This window comes from Rhagoletis pomonella, unplaced genomic scaffold (genome assembly GCF_013731165.1).
Source record: "Rhagoletis pomonella isolate Grant_MI unplaced genomic scaffold, Rhpom_1.0 Rhpom_scaffold_00001, whole genome shotgun sequence".
Classification (NCBI taxonomy): domain Eukaryota; kingdom Metazoa; phylum Arthropoda; class Insecta; order Diptera; family Tephritidae; genus Rhagoletis; species Rhagoletis pomonella.
Window position 1 is genome coordinate 94807977 of NW_023458555.1, and position 19772 is coordinate 94827748.

General features: G+C 35.2%; 1 protein-coding gene and 1 pseudogene across 1 annotated transcript; both read right to left on the reverse strand.

Annotated features, from left to right (window-relative positions):
- Positions 1-717: 717 nt before the first annotated feature.
- LOC118748963 lies at positions 718-4599 on the reverse strand. The gene is made up of 7 exons (XM_036483727.1): positions 4350-4599; positions 2951-3078; positions 2587-2880; positions 2196-2352; positions 1894-2066; positions 1274-1433; positions 718-1218 (listed from the first exon to the last, which is right to left on the reverse strand). Exons 1-7 carry the CDS (start codon positions 4495-4497, stop codon positions 731-733), a joined length of 1548 nt encoding a protein of 515 aa, XP_036339620.1. The 5' UTR covers positions 4498-4599; the 3' UTR covers positions 718-730.
- Positions 4600-15747: 11148 nt separating this feature from the next.
- Positions 15748-16946, reverse strand: LOC118734358 (annotated as a pseudogene).
- Positions 16947-19772: the final 2826 nt, after the last annotated feature.

Genomic DNA, 19772 nt, shown 5'->3' on the forward strand with positions numbered 1-19772 from the left:
GCATTAAAACGCCTACAACTTTATTTGAATGTAGTCCGGGATTACTATTTACTACTATTTCTGAAATTTCATCATTTATTACATATGCGATTGGAGGCTTAAAAATGTTTTCACGTTCAAGTGATTTGAGGAAACGGTATTCGTTAATTATGTCTTCAAAATGAGAGAAAAGGTTGATGAAACTATTTTCTGCATATATTCTGTTGTTAACGTCTTCAATAAATGGAGTCATCGATTTTAAAACATGTTCTTGAATTGGCTGTAAAATTGTCCCATATATTTCGTGTACAATGGAAAAAACATCCTTTCTAGTAAAATTGTTTTTGTTGTGCAAAGATATTACAAATTTATTCAAATCCATATGCGGCACTATATTTTTTTGTGAAGTCAATTGATTAGTTGGTTCATTTCCTCTAATCGAACTGATATATTGTCGTGCCTTGTCTTGTAAACTAGAACTAAACTGATTAGTTTGATCATTTGTGCGGATACTATTATTAGTAACATAAGTTTGGCATGATTTTTTCTGTATCGAATATAAAGTCCTATGAACTCTTTGTAAATGATTTTGAAAAGAATATACATTTGAAAAAGACTGACCACATTCAGGTATAGTGCAAATGAAGTTTTTTATCTTACTCCACACATGAAATGATTTTAAATGATCAATTAACAATTTTGGAATATGTACATGAAAATTGCAAAGAAAGCACGTAAACATTTTACAGGATTAATTTGACAATTTGTTTGTACTTTCCAAATAATTGATTAATAATAATATATTAGGGTTTACTGAGCATTCAAATTTAAAAAAGTATTTTTCTATGAAATCGAACAAATATTTAGCTTCTATTGGGTATTCAAAATTTAATACATGAAATAATTTAAATAATATGTCAAGCGCTCTTACAAATGTTGGTACCTTATAAAGTATATTATCAAAAACAATATAATAACTTTCTAATCTTGACAATTCTTTTCCTATGACCAAAATTTGTGGTTGCAGCGAAATACCTCTTTCCATGGCTTTACATTTCATTTCGTCATAGTTTCTCTGGTAGTCATTTACACATTCACACAGCAGCACTGTAACGTTTTGTGCGTCACATATAGACGGTTTCCATTTAAGTCGCTTACTACCAGGAGTTTTATTAATGGAAACTAGCGGTGGTTTCAGTATAGAATGCATTAGTAAGGTTATTATGCAGTCGGCTGAGTCTAAATAAATAAGTAAATTTAGAATGACAACAACTAACAAAGTATACAACTTTACCCGAGTCAACATTGTCATCAATCATGAGTAGCATATTGTTTGATGCAGTATCTTTAATTTTGTCTCTCATATAGGGAATAATAACTCTTTTAAAATTGCGCCAGTCATTGATCAAATTTTGTGTCTTGTCGGTATACTTTGCCGTAAAATCTATTTCAATCTGCAATAATGAACGAAAAACTTTTTAAGGTATGCTCACGATAAGAAACACTAAACAAAAGCATGAATAAATCAGGGACCGTAATCATTATTTTGTGATTTTTATTTTTTCGATCATTTTTAATCGTTATTTTGTGATTTTTTTTTTTTTTCGATCAAAAATAATCGTTATTATTTTTTATTTGTTTGATAATTTTAAGTCGTAATAATGGAGCTGCGTTCTTATTACCGATTTTATGAATTAAAAAAATTAATTCTGAAAATAACGGTTATAATGTGATCGAAAAACCAAAAACCATAAAATAAAGATTAAAAATTATCGAAAAAATAAAAAATAATAACGATTATTTTTGATCGAAAAAGTTAAAATCATAAAATAACTATTAAAAATGCCCGTAAAATATAAATCTAAAACGATTTCGCAATTATAACGATTATAAATATAGTATAATAATACTAACTAATGTATATCCAAGGGTGTGCTTAAGCAGCGGCCAATCAGCAAAGATATTTACTTTTCCATCGAAAATATCCTGCCGTCTTATTTCGATTGTTTCGTCCCATTTTTTTACTACATCACTCCAGGTCTCCATATTGTGTGCAAGCCACAATTTTTTGGTGATTGCATTCTGATCTAAAAGGGTATGTGTTATAAAAATATGCAAAATACTAAAAGCTCAATATTTTTTAAAAGATATTCAGAAATGCAGAAATTTTACGCTAAAAGTGATTAATAAGGAAAAAAATGGAAATGGAATATTACCATTGCTGTAAGACGCCGAATCTTTATTTTTTAAAACTTCTGTATCATTTGGAACTTCAGCTTCACGTTGCTTGTTGAGTTTTCTACGAACATTTGTCGCTTTATCGTACAGCTTCCCTGTAGGATTTTTGCCTTCTCGGCGGTTACAGTAAAAACGCTGCGAAACAATAGAAATGTATATTAAATTGATTTCAAGCCCCAAGTCCAAACTGTGTCCAAAACCTATGAAAATTCGACAAAATTTCCATTCATTTACTAAAGTGGGCTATAAGAACTCCTAAATTTCGTACACAGTTAAATACTTGGATTTATAACAAAGCATTTATATTATGGAAAATATTGCGAATATTTAAAAAAATCCCCGTTACTCAATTTTTTCAGTATAACTTACCATGTTTTCAGTGGGAAATATGGCCACTATTTGCTCCGAAAAATTCACAATATCTTTCATTGTGATAGGTAGAGACCGTTCGCTGAAGTAGTTCAAAATAATGTTCACTAAAGCTTCTCTGTGAACATCTAGCAGAAATAATTTTTCTTTGTATTGTTGAAGTATACTATTTCCTTTTGGTGTACTATTTAGAAGCACATCTAAGCTTGTTTGCGTGAATTTTGTAGAATTTTGTGAATCCTGACTGCAATTCTGGCCGCTTTTACACAAACTTAAAGATGAAATAGTACGCGCCTAAAAAATAGAGCATTAATAAATTTATATTTAATAATAATAAAAATATATCTATTAGGGGCTTACTTACTTCGTTTTGTCGCCAATGCGAAAGTCTTTCCCGGAATTTAATCCTCATACCAAGCATTGTTTGAGGAAAAATTTCATTTACGTCTTCATCTTTAATCAGGTATAAGCCTTCTACATCCAAGCAACAATCTGAAAGTTTGTGATAAAATATTTAACATTAAACATTTAGCCCATTTGCATCATGAGCGCAATCACAAGAGCGCATATGCAATTACTCACAAAAGTATTCGTTGTTTAGTTTTTGTTACGATATTCAGAATGTCTTGCATTATACATCTTTTTGGTTAATTGATTTAAAAAATGACTCATTTTATAAAAAAAAAAACATATAAATCAATATTGGAGACTTTGTACAATATTCAAAAAAATCAACGAATTTCAAAAAATTATCATCAAAATTTTAAACTTCTTAATTAGATTTTTAAGAATCTTTTCAAGTAAACAGTTCTGTAGCTGATTTTTTTGAATTTTGTACAAAGTTTCCCACATTGATTTATATGTTTTTGTTATATAATGAGATAGTGATATAGTCTTGCCACAGTGGCCAGTCTAAATTCGCGCACATATACTCAAAAAAATTCTATGCGCGCATGTCAATTAGGCAAAATTTTTTTATTTATGCAATATTGTTTTTATTTTTCATGTTTTAAATCCCTTTTATTTATACACAATCAAAAAATATTTTTTGATAAGCACGAATTTTTCACTTTTCCGTGTGATGCAAATGGGTTAAAGCTGAAACCACAACTTGACTATTTCCAGTTAAAGTACAGTGACTCGAACAATTGTCCGTACAGTAATTTTTTTTTACAATATTCGTAAGGTTTTTCATAATAAACGTTTTTCGTTAAATTTATACAACAATAAGATTTATACTAAAACAACTTCGTGTAAACCAATGCTTCAATCTTTTTACAAAATTTATAAAAGATTCAAAAAAATTTCAAGCGAATTGCGGAAGAACGTCAGTAAAAAAAATTTTCAAAAATCAATTACGCGATTTTTGTTTCAGCATAAATCATATTGTTGTAAAAATGTATCGAAAAACATTTATTCTGAAAAACATTAGATGCGAATATTGTAAAAAAAATCACTGTACAGACAATTGTTTCAGTCTATATGTATATATCGAGCTGAGCATAATTCCATGATAATTTTTTATTTAATAACTCACACATATGTATGTTTAACGACATTACGTTGATTTTAGAGAAGTCTTTAATATAGAATTTTGAAAGAAAATAAACTATATTGCAATAAGATTCCAAATCGTAAACTATTATCACATGAAAAAATTATTAAACAATAAAAAAGCACACAGCATGTTGAAGTCGTAATTACAATAAACAATTTCTACATGCGCCAGCACAAAGGAGCACCATAAAAAATTCTTAACTCACCCAATGGCCTTTGCAAAACGTTTTCTCCGAATTCCATTTTGCCGCAAATGATTTGGCGTAGACTTTCCAAATGATTTTCTTCATTTACGTTTTGTGTGATAATTTCTTCACCAATGAAGAATATATTCGCCTCCTGGTCGAAATCCATTTACTCAGTAATTTTTGTATGTAGACGTTTACTTAATAAGGCACACACACAATTCGCAATTCTTTTAACAATTTTCACACAACACCACGCAAACACCTTCAACTGCCGAAAAACCACGCAACAATGCAATAGATAAACAACAAGTAAGAAAGGCTAAGTTCGGGCGGAGCCGAACATTAAATACCCGGCGCAAGTATTAAATATATGTTTTTTCACCCTTCCGAAACCTTCCGCTAGATGGTAAGCCGAGTTGTAACAATTTTGAGTAAATTAGCGTCCTTCAATTTCGAAATATTGAAGTTTCAAGCATTTCTTAAATTTACCGTTATATGAGAATCGGCCGTTATATTAGTCCGATTTCAATAATTTTCAACGTTTTGCTTACACGTGGCAAGTACAATAACCATACCGAGTTTGGTACAAATTGGTAGAACGGTTACCGGTATACTTATATGTGATCATAAGTTGGCGGTGCCACTCCCATTTTCCAAAATTTTACCATAAACGTATTTCTTGGTAAAGAATTGTTGCAAGCATCAATTTTGAAAAAATTAGCTTCAATATTTAATGATTTATCGAAAATTTTGTATTTCTCTAAATTACCGCTATATGGGATGTGGGCGTGGTTATTGTCCGATTTTAAAAAGTTTCAGCGGTTTTTTATGCTGTACCAAGGCCAACAACTGTGCCAAGTTTGGAAGAAATTGGTGTAGCGGTTACCAAGATATACACATGTAACCATAAGTGGGCGTGGCTACGCCCATTTTCCAAAAATTTATAATATTCTTATTTTTCGTCTAAAACTTATTATAAATATCAATTTTGAGTGAATAATCTCCAGTAGTTACTAAAATATTGCAGTTTTCGTATTTCTGAAAATTACCGTTATATGGGAAGTAGGCGTGGTTATTGAGCGATTTTAAAAATTTTCGGCCATTTGGTATGTTATGCGAAGGCCAACAACTGTGCCAAGTTTGGAAGAAATTGGTGCAGCGGTTACCAAGATATACACATGTAACCATAAGTGGGCGTGGCTACGCCCATTTTCCAAAAATTTATAATATTCTTATTTTTCGTCTAAAAATTATTGTAAATATCAATTTTGAGTGAATTATCTTCAGTAGTTACTAAAATATCGCAGTTTTCGTATTTGTGGAAATTACCGTTATATGGGAAGTGGGCGTGGTTAAAGTCCGATTTCGCCCATTTTCAATACCAACCTACCTTGGATTAAGGGAAACCTACATACCAAATTTCGTTGAGATATCTCAATTTTTGCTCGAGTTATCGTGTACACGGACAGACGGACAGACGGACAGACGGACGGACAGACAGACATGGCTTAATCGATTTCTTTTTTCATCCTGATCATTTATGTATACATTTGTCTATATCTATCTCGATTCGTTTTGGCTGTTACAAACAACCGTTATGTGAACAAAATTAATATACCCTTGTGCACAAGTGCGCTCGGGTATAAAAAGGTAGCGCAGTAGCTGCGCTAACGGTCGCGAGAAACGAGTACAGACAAATTAAAAAATAAACGCGAACACTTCATACGACCAGAGTTGCAACGGCCAACTTTTTTTCCTACCAAAACCTACTAAAAATTGCCAAGTTTTTTTTTAGTTTTTATTTTTTTCTATGCCAAGTTTATTCATTGTACTGTTACAGTACTACTGTATATTTGACATATGACTTTTTTTAAATCATTTTTTTATACTGCTAGAAGATTAGAAAAGGTAAAAATGAACCATAATGTTGTTTATAGATCTGATGAAAAAGCACACGCAGAGAGCGCGAAGAGATTTATGGGAATTCTAAAAAATTTTATGGAAAATGATATGTCATACGAGCAGAATGACTGCCACCAAAAATTTAAATTACCAAAGTAAATTATTTTCGATTTAAACCTGTCTTCTTTCAAATGATATATCCACCTTTGCAAAATTCAATAGGGCGTCGGCGATATTTCTATGTAGCTGCTGAAAAATACAAATTTTCGAGAAAAATTGCCAAGTTCGGCGTTACGTAAAATTTAAGCAACCGAAAAAATTTAGCAAAATGGGTTTGTTTGAACGCGACTAACATTTCGATATCTATTTTTTTAATTTATATGAGAATTTACAGACAAGAGACTTTTTAAAAGGCCAATAAACTTCTAGTTTTTTTTATAAATTACAATTAAATTAAAGGTATATTAAAGAAAAACTACTTTTTGAAAAGTGTAAAATAGGAAAAAAGTAATATATGAAAACCTTCAATGCGCTTCCTGCGTGTGATTTAAGAAAATTCCAACGAAAATATTAGCATATACATACATATGTATGTACCGTTTTTTTGAAAAAATATTAAAGTCTTTGTGGCTTTGCACATGCATATGTGTATATAAGTTTATCACAACTTTGTAGTCGTGGTAAATTTGTGTACACAAAGTTGTTAAATGTTTGAAAAAAAAAAAACGATTATCGTGAAACCTACCAAAATCCGTTCTAGCCTACCAACCTAGCATTACATGTATGTCAACACTGCACGACCGAATTCTGTTCTCGAGGTTTAATGAGTACATGTACATAGTAAGCGAAAAAGAGATGCCTATGGGAACAAATCAGGGTAGAAATTAACACTTGCTCATGTTAAATCAAACCGAATTTCTGGTTAAGATAAAAGCCAATGTAATTCAAATGCAGAAATATTTCATGTTATTTTAACCCCAAGCTTCATGTTAGAATCTTCGTAAAGTACTTCATGTTGATTCATCATGAATCATGTTAACTAAAAACCAGTGAAATTTTCCTGTGTGTGGGGAATGGTAGGACAGTTTTTTTTTGACACAGGTACTATATTTGCCATCTTCCAAAGGTATGGAAATGTAGATGAGGCGAGTGAGAATATATTGATTATATGCGTAAGTGATGGTATTACAAATGGTAGTATAATTTTAAGGAATTTAAGACAAATACCATCAGTACCTATAGCATGAGACTTTACAGCATATTCACACTAGAGTGCCCTTTTTAGTCGATTTTCAAAAACCGAAAGTTTTCGCACGAAAAAACATGAGGTTGGCAAGGAAAATAAATATGAAATTTTTTTTTTCCGACCACGTTCAAAAAATTAAAAGCGCTATGGAGCGGAAACCAGGCCTTTCCGCCCGCAGCCTACATATAAGCGATTCATAATTTTATCAAATACAGCATCACGGTAGACTGGAGACTCGGCCTCGCCAGCTTGAATTTATTATACACATATGTGCAAAGAAATGTTTAACCACGTCCTTTCGTACTAACCTTCTTTTCCCAATATCTAGGAAGCCGACTACAATTTTATATTTATTTTTTAAATTTATTTGTTAATGTAAGTGTGGTGGTTGAATGGCCCAACAGATGTTGCTAATAGCAAGGGGGCCGGCATGTTTAGGCCATAAGCCTAAACCAAGCTTTAAAAGGATGAACCACCCTAATATATCATCGCACATACATACACATATATGTACATGCATACGAATAAGCACATACACCCTTTTGCATTATAATTCCGGCCAAATACTTAATATAAACAAATTAGCTTAATTTCCCTTCAATACAGTTCGCTGTTTGAGGGTTCCGCTAAACCTTACATTTGTATATGTGTATATATACATAATTAATAAATAAAACACATATTTGACGGATAATTTATTTTTCGTGGCTTTATTTATTTTCTCGGCCTACATTGAAAATACATCGGTGCAACCTACGGCAACATACGGAGCTTCGAAGAAAGTAGTTGCACCTATGAACATGGTCCATCTTCGCCAGGAAATACAAACAGCCAGCATACTATAATACAGTCCACTGAAATTTTGCGACAGCACGAAGAGCACTTATCCACAACTTATTCATAAATACATTGATTGGAGCACCATTTTTACACTGCGCAGATCGCTTTGCCACAACAACTGAAGCACCAACACTTGCCGCAATCATTTACGATTTTCAAAAGCACTCCGTATTCACATTCATACATATGTATGTATATAGCTGGTCGTATACATTTAATCATAAACAACAGGATTGTCAAAGTTACGTGGTTAACATTTCTGCACTTTCTTGCACATATACATACATATACGTCGGTTTCATCTCATCAAACATTTGGAGTCATAAATGAGTCTTTAAGGAGTCCTATTTCGGAGCTATTACGCTCATAATGAGCTCATTTAAGAGTCCGATATGAGTGTGTTTCCCTTCCTACGAATGTCGACTTATATGAGCTTAAATTCATACATTAAATGAGCCTCAATATGAGTCATATTGGACTCTTATTGGCCTCATATACGGCTCATTTTGGACTCTTTTAAAACAAGTTTTGGCCTCATATATGACTCTTTTTGAGACCCTTATCGGCCTCATAAATTGCTACATTCGGACTCTTATTTTAGGTTGCTCTTTGAGTCTTATTCAACTCACTATATTTGCAAAGGCATTCCGCAAAATGTCCTTGCAAATAACATACATACATACTTACATGGATATACACATTCCAACATGCATTCAATAGCAGCAGCTGAAGCTAAATTTTGTTAATTTTTTGTTTTCTAATTATTTTCAATTTCTGTATAAACAAGTTTAGATATAAATTTCAAATCTTTATTGTTTTTATATTGGCACAAGGTGCTGGCTCATAACTTGGCTCATATATGAATCCTAAAAGATTCATATAAGAGTAAAAAATTTTTTGTTTTTGAAACTCATATTTCTTACCTACCTAGGACACCTTTCGGACTCATATATTCTGAACGCTCAGAATATGTTTGCGGGGATGATTCAATAATACAAGGTTAGATAATTATTGACAGCTGCGGTTTGACACTCCCTTACAAAAGGTTGCATTTACGAAGGACAGAGAAAGGGCAAGAATGCAATCCCTTGTTTCGAAAATGGTAGTAGAAAAGTACGCAAAGTAGTCAATTAGAAGTGAAATTCCTTTCGTAAATTCTAATGTATTTGCAGGAAATCTAGCATTTTAAACGAAATGTTGAACGTAATATTGATATATCTACGTGAATTACGTAATTTATATGCTATTTAGCCGTATAAAAACTGCAAAATGACTCAAAATTAAAATAAGACTACTATTAGACTGATGTAAATATCCAATGCTTATGTTTTCATTAGTTAAATATGCTTCATATGCATATACAAATAAACATATTGCACAAAAGCTTATCTTTTATTTAACACCAAAGCTACACTGTTTCCATGTAAATTTGCAAAGAAGCAACACGGTGCCACTGCTAAGGGAGCGGTGCGAGAGAGACAACTGTCAGTTTATCGAACCTTGTATTATTGAATCATGCGTCGATTTATGATAGTGCTCAAATCCGATATTTCGCGCAAATACACAAAAAAAAATAAAAATAAAAATAAGACTCGAGTGATTTTGTGGATTCAGTGTAATATAAATCAATTCAATTTTCGATTGTGAACATATTAACTTATACAAGTGCTTGGTCACTTTTTGCAATACACTCACTGCGGTTTGTTAGTGTAACCATTGCCTCAAATGAAACTTCGGCACCCATATTTTCTATTAAATTTCCTAGTTCAAACACTTTTCCACATTTGCAAAGCACAGATTCAATTTAGTTGCACATTGAACCGGCTTTCACTTTTTTCGTGTCATAAATAGTTTGATTTACTAACTCATCACACTAACAACCACTTGTGTTTCGAGAATCTTAACCTCATTTATTAATGCATTTTGGTTCTGCACGGATTCGAAGCACTTTATCGCTGTAATAGGTACGAAAATAAACGTATCCTAGTAAACACTCAACTCAAGATTCTGTTTAATCTAGAGGCAGTAGAGAATGAGTGCGGAAACTCTATTAAAAAATTGCAGCGTGATATTAATAATTGCATCTCCTCCTTACTGTCATCAAATTGACATCTCAAACTGGGATGCAATTATTATATATCTGTGCTCAACGAAGTTACCCGAATCTTCATTAGCGTTATGGGAGCAAACTATTGAGAACAAAACTGAAATATCCAAGTGGGTAGACATGGATAAATTTCTATCACAACGATTTCAAACCCTAGAAACCGTTTCAGATATTAAAGACAATAAACCTAACCCACCTTCAAGGCCGCCCAATAGTAGCCATACAAACGAAACTCCATAAAAAATTCAAGCCATTCCAAGCAAGCGTACCCAAGACAATATGCAATTTCTGTAAGAGCAACGTGCACAAGCTATCAAGTTGCCAAGAATTTCTCAACCTAGCAACAGCCGATAGAATCTCCTTCCTAAAGAATTATAACAGTTTCTTGAACAGTCTACCCTCCGGACATACGGTGTCGAGGTGCAAAAGCTCATTTAATTTTAGAATATGACACCTGAGGCACCATACGCTCCTCCACACCCAGAGAGTTCCACCAAAGGCAACTTTTCCAACTAATAATTCGTTTTCTACAGATGACATCACCTCATCTTCCGCCCAAGCTCAAGCAAGACGCGACACTACAAACACAGTAAATAACCTGCAAGCTTGCTTCGCTAATACGAAAAAAAGGGTTTTATTAGGAACAGTGCGTGTTAATATCTTTTTCCAGAATACTAACTTTTCCTTCCTCCTTTTGCTTCTACGCAAGTTAAAGAAACGTGCACTATTCAATTACGGTCCCCTCTTGACTCTTAAATAAACATAAACACGCAAGTCCTAGTTCTACCTCGACTCACCGGAAACTAGCCGACTTGTGAAGTCAGCGCTAATACCAGGCAAGCGTTTCCTAACCTACTAATAGCGGACAGCAACTTCTTCGAAAATAAACAAGTTGATCTCATATTAGGCGGCGACATATATGCCCAGATAATATTAAGTGGTAGCAGAAAGAACGTGTTAGGGACATTACTTGCTTAAGAAACGGTATTTGGCTGGATATTAACCGGCCACACGGAACCGATGTCACCAACCATCAAACGCGCATCTTTCTTTAATGCGGTCTCATTGAATAAGCGTCTTACGTTCTCAGAAGGCGACTAAAAAACCAAGACTCCGAAACAAGAAAAATATTTTAACACACAAACTCCAAAACCACGGCAAGATTTAGTGCCAAAGTCTTTTTCGGGGGAGGGACTGAAGCTACCATGCATCAAAACTCCTCACCCCGAAGAGGCACACATGGTGGTACGAACGTACACTCCAATCGATTCGCTAAAATACCTCCAATCACCTCTTCCTTCATTACCCAGAGCGAGCGAAAGTGGTGGCGCAGCAGAGTAACCTCAACAATAGCACCTCATGAAGACAGGGTGCAGGAGAACAATACCAAAACTTGCAATCAAACAGGGTACGACATTCTACTACACGAGTAGCCAAAATTCCACTTCTCTAAAACGTAAACTATTCCACTTTCTCTCAAAACCTGCAAACTAACATATAGTCCACTGCATCTGCACGCATATAGGCATACAACAAGTAGAGTGTAAGAAAGCAACTGGGGCAATAATGCAAACTCGTTTGCAAGTACAACACAAAGCGAAAAGAGCCCTGTAATCAGCGTAAAGTAGTGAAGAAAATTCCATTTTTCTTAGCTGCAATACCAAAAAAGATATCACTTCAACCAACGCAGATCCTTACCACAATAGGAATGAAAACCTTTAATTTTTGTTTGTGATAAGTTTCTTAATGATTTTATTGGGAAATCTTTAGCTATTTGTACAAAGATTTAGGGGTGGGGGGCGAAAAGGAAGTGGGCGTGGCTCTCCGAATCCCTCCTAAACGAAAGAGGATGACCGCCGCTCTATAAAAGGTCACCCCTAGCCCCCTCCCCAACCTAAAGACCCCTTTGGGAGATGTTTGAAAACGACGGAAATTTAGATTTTCCAAAACGATTATAACCCTCACTACTCCTTTCTCTGTTGTCTATGAAGAGGGGCTGAACACCTTTTGCAGAGAGCACCTTTCTGCGTAGGCGGTCTTCGTCCGCACTTAGGAATTATAACCCACACTAAGTAGAATTCTCCTTTCTGTTTTGCTAAAGAAAAGGGGCTGAACACCTTTTGCAGAGATATTTCGTGGATATTTTTTTTTTACAGCTCAGCTCGTAAACTTGCAAAAAATACCATATTTCCAACCGACATTATTACTAAATTAGTGCACAGATATAATAAATTTTATTTTTGTAATAAAGCGTGAACTGTGTGTGTAAAAGGTTTTTGATTCGATTCACGCGTTTAGGCACAGCAACCCAAAATCTTTGTACAAATTCACAAAGAGTACCCATTTTATTTATTAAAAGATAGAATTACACTAAGTAGCATTACAAAATTACACAACAAAATAGAACCACCAATTAGCCTCCAAGAGTGTTAATATCACGACTCACATAATATGCGTAATAAATCTCTTATGTCTGCATCACAATTGAGAAAATATCGTTTAAATTCGGCAAAAGAAAATTAACATGGACTATTCATGATTCCAAATTCTCTAGATCCGAATCAGTTCGGCACCAGTGCTTTTCCCGATGACGTCATTACGCCAACCACACATATAAAACACTTTTACATATGTATAATAACACCAATAGGTAATCTACAGACTGGCGCTTACACAACCTAAATATATCCTGCCGGATATGAAATGTGACTAAATTAGTTTAAAAACTACACTTCTTTCAATAACAACTAATTCCTACTTCTTGGAACGAACCCTTTCATTAAACATAGCAATGTAATAAGAAGCAGTCAATCGTTACATATTTCACTAATTTACAAATCGTCTACTTGTAATTTAAATTCAACAACTTAAATAAAACGAAGTTAACAAAAAGGAATGGCGTAAGAGAATATGGAATCAAAACTATTCCACGCTGCATTTAGTTTAAATCATTCGAAATTAGCATACTAAAAATTAGGTTGTACACATGTTGAGTTTTGAAACTGATTTAATTTTTCCGTCAGGGTATGCACTAACGAGCCCATACCATTCACATATCTGTGAATACACATATACACATTAACGAAATGTTCTTCATAATCATGTGACCTTGTCTAAATGGAAGTACTGCTGAGCAGTATCTGCTCGATATGCAAAACTAACCTTTGATACAAGGCGAATTTATACAAGGTGGTGTTGATGACGAATTACGCCGAGGTACGTCTTAATGTCAAAATGGTGTGTTTGTTGTAAAACGAATTCGCCTTGTTTACAAAAAACACATCATTTTGACATTCAGTAGTACCGCGGCGAAAATTTAATTCGCCATCAACACCACTTTGTATAATTTCGCCTTGCTTGGATAGCTATCGTCCATCGTAAGCAGGCATGGACAGAGAACGAGCACACGCGCAAAGAGCGTAATCATCGTGTGTACGTATACAAGCAAGAGCGTAACGATGAGAACGCGACAGCATGCAGAATGAATTAGGGACACTAACACATTCTCACTTTTAGCTAACGCTAGTTTGTGGTAGTGCCCACCTGTTATCATAAGTCATATAGTTGACCATTGTTGAAATCAGTAGATTGTTGCGTATTATAAACTTACAATCATCGTGATGCTTCTAATTGCAGTCTCCCTACTTTGGCAATGCAATGGTGTGCCAATAGGTGTCCCGCTGCTAACTGCGTATTAGCTTCTTTTCAATTTCGTCAATTATCACTTCTTTTGGAGCAACTTCTGTATATTCCCAATGTGGTGCGCATTTACTACACGAAGACGACTCATGCAAAACTTGTCGCACTTTCCGCTGTGCGCCAATGTGCAATTTACCAGCCGCGGTAGCCATGTATAATAAATTGGCGTTTCTGCTGATGGTTGTACCTCTTGTAGTTTCTTCGGACTCTACACATGCTAGAGCGTGGAGATTATTTATTTTTTATTAGCTGAGAAGGCTTCCCGCGAGTACTTTAGAGATGACGACTCGGAAAATAATGTAGCCGCTGCATTTAAGTATGTTACGCCAGCAGCAGTTGCGCCTTCCCCTTTTATTGAACTTGAAAATATGTATTCAATTAAAATATATAAAACGTTTACAAATTACATAACTTACCATTTCCATATAATAGTTGCGTTCCAGATGCTTCACGATATTCACGAAATTCACGATGTGCAGGAACAGCTGTTTTCTCCATTAATAAACCTTATGGGAGGTGGTCACCTGGAACGAATTCCTGTAAAAACCTGCAAATCGTGAAGCATCTGGAACGCAACTAATACTGCGTACGACCTCGTGGTATATTTCAGAATGACATAAATGTCATTCAGTAAATTGTAAAGTATGCCAATGTAGTGCAACCAGTGATGGAAAAAGAGGTACCATTATGCTCCTTTCAGATCTGCTTAAGTTGAAATTACTTTCGTACAAGCATGAAATTTAAGCATATTTGCCACATAAAATCCCACTTCAACGCATTATCTTTTACTTTGCTTGGCCTAATAGAAAATTTATACATCCACATTTGCTCTTTATGCACATATGTATATGTGCGTGCAGGCATATTTTTTCGAAAACTGAAGTACCGGTTGCAAAATGTGATTTCTTATCTCTAAGTAGAGCACAGCTGTCAAGATGAGCGCCATCTACCGCAATCGTTCAACCAGCAAGGCACACCACCATACATATGTGAAATAAAGGAAAATGTTTATTTTGGTGGCAGGCCATGGTGTTAATTATCATATACACACCAATTACTTTTAGGGCCAGTCTCAAATGAACATTTAATTGATAACTTGGGTTGAGTTTCAGAGTGTTATTTAAATGGCCAATATCAGCCATGTAGGGGCAGTTTGAATATACATATGATCTGAAAATGAAATTTTAAAGTTATTCGACAATCTTTAAGGCCTGTATGCAGCTCTCAAGAAAAGCAAAAACTCCATATAAAATGACGTACAAGAAATGGCTAAGAAATTTTCTTGAGTCAAATTTCCTTAAGGCAGTACGCAGTTCTTAAGAAATTTACTACGCTTCCTACTACGGTTTTCTAAAGTTTTTTGTGAAAAAAGAGCACAAGGCAACCCAGGTTTGCAACAGAAATATATGCCCGTTCCATTATTTCTTGAGGAAAGAGTGAGGCAACAGACTGTGAAGTATCAAAAATGTCAAAATTCCTTGGACACACACACGAAATAATGGCAATTTTTTCTTGACCGTTTTCTTGAGAGCTGCATACAGGGCTTTACTTGGACGGCTCATCTGGAGTTGGCCCTTAATACATGGCAACCCTCAATCGATAGCAATGTATCGGTTCATGAATTAAAGTAACTTGCACATTTCTATACAATTCCTGTAAAACCCTGCAAATCGTGAAGCATCTGGATGCCAAGCGGCATGCAGTCTCTTCTTATTGAAATCGAGACAATCGACACTGATCTCGTCTTTTTTTCGTTTGCCACCGGTGCAAACTTTACGCGGTTTAAGCACCGTTTTTGGTTTGATAATGTCACGTGACGCCTCCAACGTGACATCCTTTTTCGAATTGCGATCAAACACTCTAAAGAAATTGTCATTGCCCGTCATTATGGAAATATCCTTGCCGTTCCAACAGCATTCGAATTTGTCGAAAATGCAGTCGTTCTCATATAGTGAGCAAAGTTTAATGCGTAGATATTCGTGAACCGGATAAGTTTCAGTTGGTTTTGTTTCCATATGCAAGTCCCACACTTTAATACTTAAATAATCTCTAGAGATCATATAACGTCCGGAGTTGCTTAGCTTTACGTCGCTTATCGAGCTTATAATTTCACTAAAGAAACTACGGTTCGTTGGATTCTCCGGCTCCTCGGACTGTTTGCTATGCCGGTCACACAGCGCCGCTGAACGCATATCACATAGACGTATTGCGCCCTTGGAGCTCGAGTACACGAACACGTTGCACTCGGTTGATGGAGTTCGGCGGCGGTAATCACCTCCGTCAGCCCTTCCATATTGGCTGGCTTAATGTCAACTATATTAAAACTTTGATCGGTCACTTCAAGATGCCACAGATTGATTCGCAAATCGTCGGCGGCAGATAAGTCTCTTGGTCAGAATTAACGCTATTTGAATTGATGTGATAGGTGTGTGCATTGGCATAGTTGCGGCGTGGTGACGCTTCCATTATAAGTGGAATTTGCTTAACTGAAGGAAGTTTTAAGCCTGTTATATTTTGTGGATCCTTTGCAAGACCACTCTCCTCCTTTGTGTTATAGTCCTCAAACGATTTATCCCGTTCACTGACTTTCCACAAATTAACCGTCTTATCGTTGGTTGAGAGAAGAAAGTGCGCGGGATTCTTTCAACAACCATCGGATCTTATTGATTTTCTCTTCAATTTCCAATGATTTTAAGTAATCGAATTCGGGTTCATGCGAGTGAAAAAAATACCCAAAGCAAAAAGTCCTGAAGTTTAGTCGAGCATCAATCATAACGCCAAGGTATTTAATTTCGGGCTTGGAAGTGATGGAGTCATACATTAGATTCCAAAGCAGAGGTCCGAGAACAGATCCCTGAGGTACCCCCGCCGTTACGCTGTATTCTTCACAGCCTCTATCACTCCAGTACCCTTGCTTGGGGTCTGACAGATAGCTCCTAATTATTCTTATGATATATGTTGGAGCTCCCATTTTAATGAGCGTTCCCATTATGCGCTGCCAGCTCGCGGTATTAAAGGCATTCTTTACGTCCACCGTTATTACCACGCAATATTCTTTTTTCCCCCCGCGTCACCTTTTGCCTTCGATGGCCTCTTTGGCAATGTCGACGACAGATTTAATTGCATCTATAGTCGACCGGGATTTTCTGAAGCCAAACTGGTAGGCCGATAGAAAACATTTATCTTCTGCGATCGTCGTGAGCGTGTTGCAGATTATTTTCTCAAGAACATTCCCTATCGTGTCCAGTAGGCATATAAGACGATAAGACGAGGGCTCTCCAGTATACTTAATATATGATTAACTCACCACCACCTTTCATAAGATTTATTAATGGCGAAACCAGCTTTTCCTGTAAATCCTGTAAAACCTGCAAATCGTGAAGTTGGTTTGCGTTGAATCCAAACATATTGTTACTTTGCGAGATCCTAGGAAACGAAACAATTGCAAGCTGACACCTTTTTAATAATGGTTTCAATCTTCTCACGCCTATGAGTTGTCAAAAATCATTGTTTTTAACAAGTAACCCTCAAGCAAATGTCAATTACACCAATTTACAAAAGTATTTATTAAATGTAAAAACCAGTACAAAATCAGTACAACCTCAAAAAATCAGTAGATTTTGCGTACTGATTTCGGGCTCTTAAAAATCAGTACAATAGAAAAAAATCAGCACATGTTCTGATTAAATCAGCGCATCTGGCCACCCTATGTGAAAGCAGTGCAGATTTTCTCGTGTACGTGTGAAAGCAGAAGAGACAAATTTGGCACGCGTGCCTATGAAATGGCCACCCTTGCTTTAAACCAGAGCTAGGCAATTTTTGCTCGCGAGCAACGCCAGCGTCGCAGTTCGTATACGTACACAGAAGCAAAGCAGCGAATTTCGATTCAGTCTGCTTGCAGATTTCACCAAGGTAACGTCATGGTCGGCTGTGGATTATTTTTCTTCGTAATTTTAGCACGCGCTTGCCACATTTTGTGTAGAAAATTTACAAAATATCCCCAACGCAAAAAGTGGTGTGTTTTTCTCAGATCGGTGTTAATATGCATTTCCGACGATTAAAACACAAAATAGTGTGACCCTATATAAGAACTAGAGTTTATTGTTCAAAGAACTTTCAACAAGCCGCAATATCCGTTATGCGGTTATGCCTACTTATTTTTAATATAAGCAAACTGTATTTTTCATGTCGTGTCAATTTAAGAAAAAATATAAAATGAGCTCCTTGCTGGCCAACGTTCAATAATTTTGTAATAAGTTCCATGATTTTTATAAAAAATTGCACAAATTCCATGCCGTATTTTGGACTAATTTGTTTCTATCTAACTAAATCGATATAGAAGTTTAAATGCTGGTTTATACGCAATAATGAATAGTATTTATAAGTTATATTCTATTTTTAGCACTAAATTCCTATTTATATAAAAATAGTAAAATCTAAACACCGAAATCATCGGGCCGGCCAGCATTTCAAAGATTAGATTCCAATAAAATTGTGTCCGGGTATTAAACAAATGAGATAAACCTATTTAAATTGTTTCCAATTTTGCAAGTATTAAATTTCTCGTATGGAAAAGTTACTATAAACTAATATTATTAGTTACTAAAAACTTCCACGATTCATTATTTCACTATACGTATAAGAAAAATAGGGCAAAAGATACATGCACGAAAAATACCAGTTTTAGTACATTTATAAAAACGTGGCAACCATAACTGAGAGCGACGCACTATTACCACGACAAAATGAGACTGTGTTGGTGTGCCCAGCATTGCTTTAAACCAGGTATGCCCAGCTCTTGTGCCCGCGGGCGAAAACAGCTTTTGTGCTTTTACATGTACACGTGTGGAGCTTATGTGCTTTTACACATACTCGGCAAATCGTGCTTTACCAGAAAGCAGTCGTTGATCAGACTTTGTACGAGCAGGTTTGCTACACCAATCACAAAGCAGCTTACAGTACGCTACAAAATGTTTAACAACGATTGGGAAACTGAATTTTTATTTACGCAAAACAACGTTGGGGAACCAGTATGTTTGGTATGCCATCGTAATGTTAACCGTAGCCACAAATATAATGTGGAGAGACATTACAGGTCTTGTCATAAAGAATATTTTGATATTCCAGATGACGAAAGAGCAATTTTAATTGCTAATTTGAAAAAAAAATTGCTGAAGAAAAAAATGGTGAAGAAAGTAGTTATATTAAGGAAATGTCTTTTGAAAAGGCTTCTTTTGTAGTTTCGCTTGCGCTATCTAAGCGCTGTCGCCCTTTTGATGATGGCATATTTTTTAAAGAGCTCGCTAGTGAAGTACTAGGTTGTTTTGGAAGTAAGGGTAAGCTTATGGCCCAAATTTTGGAGAAGGTTCCCTTATCAAGGAATACAATTACCCGTAGGACAGAACAAATTAGTTCATATATTTTTTCCCTCACCAAGAACAGACTTAAAAACTGTAAATATTTTTCTCTTTGCTTGGATGAGAGCACCGACATTAATAATATATGCCAGCTAATAATACGCGTTAAATCTGTTGACGATAAATTAATAGCATCGGAAGAAATATTTAATGTAGTTGCAATGCATGGTCATGTTAGCGGCGAAAAAATATTTGAGGCTTTAGAATTGAACGTCTTTGATAACGTTGAT

What these genes read in the sequence shown, in the direction of transcription:
- LOC118748963 (XM_036483727.1), bottom strand. Translation starts at nt 4,497, where the DNA reads ATGGATTTCGACCAGGAGGCGAATATATTCTTCATTGGTGAAGAAATT. An exon ending in CGTTTTGCAAAGGCCATTGG is followed by an intron (nt 3,079 to 4,349) that starts GTGAGTTAAGAA and finishes ACAAACTTTCAG; the next exon opens with ATTGTTGCTTGGATGTAGAA. An exon ending in TATTTCCCACTGAAAACATG is followed by an intron (nt 2,353 to 2,586) that starts GTAAGTTATACT and finishes ATTGTTTCGCAG; the next exon opens with CGTTTTTACTGTAACCGCCG.